Source organism: Pteropus alecto, unplaced genomic scaffold (assembly GCF_000325575.1).
Source record: "Pteropus alecto unplaced genomic scaffold, ASM32557v1 scaffold213, whole genome shotgun sequence".
In the NCBI taxonomy this organism is placed as follows: domain Eukaryota; kingdom Metazoa; phylum Chordata; class Mammalia; order Chiroptera; family Pteropodidae; genus Pteropus; species Pteropus alecto.
This window is the reverse complement of record NW_006434829.1, coordinates 515,017-519,481: the sequence shown is the minus strand read 5'-3', so window position 1 is coordinate 519,481 and position 4,465 is coordinate 515,017. Positions and strand designations below refer to the sequence as shown.

At 67.1% G+C, this 4,465-nt stretch overlaps 1 protein-coding gene across 1 annotated transcript; it reads left to right on the top strand.

The window, feature by feature from the left end:
• Nucleotides 1-33: 33 nt before the first annotated feature.
• Nucleotides 34-4,262, top strand: NOC4L (nucleolar complex associated 4 homolog; the record flags this gene model as incomplete). Its single annotated transcript, XM_006910046.3, has 14 exons — nucleotides 34-370; nucleotides 864-970; nucleotides 1,248-1,355; nucleotides 1,620-1,769; nucleotides 1,856-1,955; nucleotides 2,045-2,079; nucleotides 2,443-2,493; nucleotides 2,569-2,680; nucleotides 2,863-2,923; nucleotides 3,109-3,219; nucleotides 3,329-3,489; nucleotides 3,574-3,656; nucleotides 3,897-4,010; nucleotides 4,096-4,262. Coding segments are annotated over 14 exons (1,650 nt in total), but the record flags the coding sequence as incomplete, so codon positions are not given.
• Nucleotides 4,263-4,465: the final 203 nt, after the last annotated feature.

Below are 4,465 nucleotides of genomic sequence, written 5' to 3'. Positions count from 1 at the left end.
GGCCTCCGTGGGGCCTGGGCTCCGGCGCGCGCGAGCAGTCGCAACGCGGGGTTCGGGACTTCGCTGGGGGTCTTCTCCGGTCCCGCAGGGCTCCCGGATCGGAGGGTCCGGTGGGAGGTTTGGCAGAGGCGGGGGGGGAGGGTCACGCCGGGGGCAAGGGTGGGCTGCGATGGGACTGGAGTCCCGCTGGAGAGAGGGGTAGGGCCACAGCCCCCGGTGGGGCACCCTGCGATCGCCCTCTTCCCTCAGTCCGAGGACCAGGAGGAGATCCAGGACGCGGTGCGCGCTTGCAGCCGCCTTTTCGGAGCCTTGCTGGAGCGCGGGGAGCTGTTTGTGGGCCAGCTGCCCCCGGAGGAGATGGTCATGGCAGGTGAGCGCCCAGGAAGGCCGGGCCCTCATCTCTGGCAAGGTTGGCGGGAGACCTTGTCAGCATGGGAGGAGACCCTCAACCTCGTCAGAGGGTGCAGGTTGGTGGGAAGACTCACTAGGCCAACGTGGACACTGGTGGTCGTGTGGGGAGGGGACAGGACAGATTTAATGAAAGTTAAAGGCATGATTTCCATGTGTGTTTTGTACCACTTGTGGGGCTTCGTGCCGTTTAACCTTGACTGTCAGTACCACACAAAGCTGGCACTGTGTGTCCTGATTCTTGGGCCGTCCAGGTCTTCGGGAAAAGCAAGGGGATGGGGGCCTTGCCATTGGGGTAAGAGCTGCTAGCCTTGGCCGGGGGAATGTGCTGGTCCCGCCCCAGGTCTGGGGCCCTGGTTTCCGCTCATCTCCCCAGTTGGCTTGAGGAGGGGGCAGTGGCCTGTCTGGCGTGTGTGGGCACTGATGTGGGCTGGCCACTCTGCCCCCGCCTGCAGGGTCCCAGGGGGCCACACGGAAGTACAAGGTGTGGATGAGGCACCGTTACCAGAGCTGCTGCAACCGCCTGGCGGAGCTCCTGGCCCACTCCTCGTTCCAGGTCACGGTGAGTCTCGGGCCCTCGGCCTGGCCTCACCCGCGTGCATTTCCTGCACCCCGGCCCCGAGGTTCTCCCGCTCAGCAGAGGCCGGGGCTGCACTGCGGGGATCTGTCTCTCCGCGCTTACCTGTCTCGTAAGAACACTTCCATCTTTCCTGGTGGGGGCCTCCATCCTGTCTCCTGACTTCCTCGTAGGCATTCAGGCCTAAACACTGGCGGGTCAGCCCGTGGGGAGGCTGCCTTGTCCCTGGGGCACCGCAGCCACGTTGCCACCCTCTTCCTAGGAGCTGGCCCTCAGCACGCTCATGAAGTTCGTGCAGCTGGAAGGAACGCATCCCCTGGAGAAACCCAAGTGGGAGGGCAGCTACCTGTTCCCCCGCCAACTCTTCAAGGTGAGCACGCAGAGGGGTCCCAGCAGATGTCACTGGCCAGAGCCGGGACAGCCCTGGTGCAGGCGGCCATTGAGTGCGATGCTTCTGCCGCATCCGATCTGTGGGAGGAGGCGAGGCTGCCAGCTCGGGAGTCTCCTTGGGCAGTCCATTGGTCGTGGGACCCGGCGGGCTCTGGCCGCCCACCCGGACTCTGCTCTGTGAGCTCAGTCCCTGGGTGGCCTGGTCCGCGGGGGAGGGGCACTCAGCTGCCCGCCCTGTGCCCAGTCGGTGGTGGAAGGCCTGCTGTCTCTGGAGGAGGACCGCTCGCTGCTCCTCTCCCAGTTCCGGGAGTACCTGGAACACGACGACATCCGCTACCACACGATGCTGGCGGCCACGGACACCGTGGCCCGGGTCACCAACAGGCACCCTGAGGTGAGCGGTCTGGGTCGTGTGTCCGGTGGGGGGCGGGGCAGGCCGCGGATGTGTGGAGTCCCGGTGCTCAAGCCAGGCCCCCGCAGGTGCCCCTCGCTTTCTGGAACAACGCCTTCACCCTGCTGTCCGCCGTGAGCCTGCCCCGCCAGGATGGAGCCGCATCCAGCTTCTACGTGAAGCGCGTGGGTGCGTGTCCGGGGGAGGGTGGGTGGGCGGCCAGGCGGACCCTGCACCCTCACAGCCTCACGAGCCGCCCCCTCCTCCCTGCCTTGCAGAGCGTTCAGACAAGTGGAAGGTCATGCACCTGAAGGTGAGGCACTCTGAGGAGCGGGTGGCCACCTCGGGGACAGGCCCTGTCCTGGGGTACCATCTTCTTCCAGGTTAGACAAGCCACGGGGTCACTCGCAAGGACACATGGGGCAGAGGAGGCCTGCAGGCACTTGGTTCCTGGAGCTCAGAGTGGCCTGCCCACGCCTCTCAGAAGGCCCCTCCGTGCCCTGTGTCCTTGAACGCAGCGCCCATCTGCGGCCTGTGGGTGCGCGGGAGGCAGCACGCTCCTTCCTGCCTTGTCGGGGTTTCTGGGGCTCGGGCTCCAGCTGCTCCTACTGAGCGCGTCAGGAGAGGGTGGAGGCGGGCGGGGTGTGTGTGCAGCCCGGACCCCCTGCCCCCACAGGAGCACAGGAAGGCCTTCCAGCTGATGTGGCTCGGCTTCCTCAAGCACAAGGTAGGGCCAGGAGCGGGCGCAGGGGCCTGGGCCCGGGGGCGGGCACGGGCTGCACCTGACCCGCTCCTCCCCTAGCTGCCCGTCAGCCTCTGCAAGAAGGTGTTGGTGATCATGCACGACTCCATCCTGCCGCACCTGGCCCAGCCCAGCCTCATGATCGACTTCCTCACCCGCGCCTACGATGTCGGTGCGCACGTCGGGGGAGTCTCGGTGTGGGGGCCCGAGCCGTGCAGGGCGGAGGTGGGCGGGCCTGTGGGCAGGTGGCTCTGGTGACCTGCCGTGTGGCCTCCAGCCCTGCGGGGCTCGTCCACGGGGTGAGGGTGGGGGTTCAGGTCAGGCTGGGCTCCATAGCTGTGTGTCTGTTGGCAGGGGGGGCCATCAGCCTCTTGGCCTTGAACGGACTTTTCATTCTGATTCACAAGCACAATCTGTGAGTGTCAACTCGGGGGCGTGCGGGCCTCTCCACTGCCCCCTCCCTGACTGACCGGGTCTCTGCTCTGCCCAGGGGAGGGTGCTGAGCCGATGGGGCTGTGGTTCCCTGGGACCCTGGCCTGTTTGCTGCTCCTTGCTTCCACCCCCCGAGTGTGTATCCCCTTACGTGGTCCTGCACCCCAGGGAGTATCCCGACTTCTACCGGAAGCTCTATGGCCTCCTGGACCCCTCCGTCTTCCACGTCAAGTACCGGGCTCGCTTTTTCCACCTGGCTGATCTCTTCCTGTCGTCCTCGTGAGTGCCCGGGATGCAGCAGGGTCCCCGCCCCCAGGGGGCTGCAGTCCAGGGCCGGGAAGGGGCTGCTGTGTGAGCTGTGGTGTCTCACTCCTGCCTTCCTGCCCAGCCATCTGCCCGCCTACCTGGTGGCTGCCTTTGCCAAGCGCCTGTCCCGCCTGGCCCTGACGGCGCCCCCCGAGGCCCTGCTCATGGTCCTGCCCTTCATCTGCAACCTGCTTCGCAGACACCCAGCCTGCCGCGTCCTCGTGCACCGGCCGCAGGGCCCTGGTGAGTCGTGGGGGCCCTGGGAGGCTGGTCCCAGGGGCTGGTGTGTGGGGCAGGTGGCAGACCAGGGCTGGGTCTTGTCCCCAGAGCTGGATGCCGACCCCTACGACCCCAGTGAGGAGGACCCAGCCAAGAGCCGAGCCCTGGAGAGCTCCCTCTGGGAGCTGCAGGTGAGCGCACTGGGGCCGCCGTGAGTCCTGCACACCGCGTGCCCCGCCTCCGCGGACTCCCTGAGCTGCCGGCTCTGGTCCCTCCCAGAAACTCCAGAATCCCGGGTCCCAGCCCCAGCACCCCAGTGACCTCGGGCAGCCCAGGCTCGTGTCTGTAGTCCCCCTTCTGCCTCTCGCAAGGGCTGCTGGGAGGTGAGACTTTGCCCGTGGGGTATGGTGACAGCCGCGTGCTCCCGCCAGGCCCTCCAGCAGCATTACCATCCTGAGGTGTCTCAAGCCGCCAGCGTCATCAACCAGGCACTGTCTGTGCCCGAGGTCAGCATCGCGCCACTGCTGGAGCTCACCGCGTTTGAGGTGAGGGCGCGGCGGGGTACAGTGGCTCGGGGTGGGGCACAGGGTCCTCAGGGTGCCGGAGCGTCTGCCCGTCTGCTCCTTGCAGATCTTTGAGCGGGACCTGAAGAAGAAGGGGCCCGAGACGGTGCCGCTGGAGTTCGTCCCAGCCCAGGGGCTCCTGGGCCGGCCGGCTGACCTCTGTGCCCAGCACTTCGCGCTCAGCTGACCCATGGGGACCCGCCCCCCACCCCCAATAAACGGTTTTGTAGGAGAGTGGCTCTGGTGGGTGCGGGCAGGCAGGCAGGCAGCGGCCTGTTTCTGTCCCAGGGCTGTGCTGGCCATGCCCAGAGGGTGCCCTGGTGTCCGCCCACAGCACCTGCCATGCACCTGGCCTCCGTGGGGTGTGCTGTCTGCGGAGAGAGCCAAGGTGGGGCTTGCGTGGGGGCTGCAGGAGGGGCCGATGCGCGTCAGTCGTG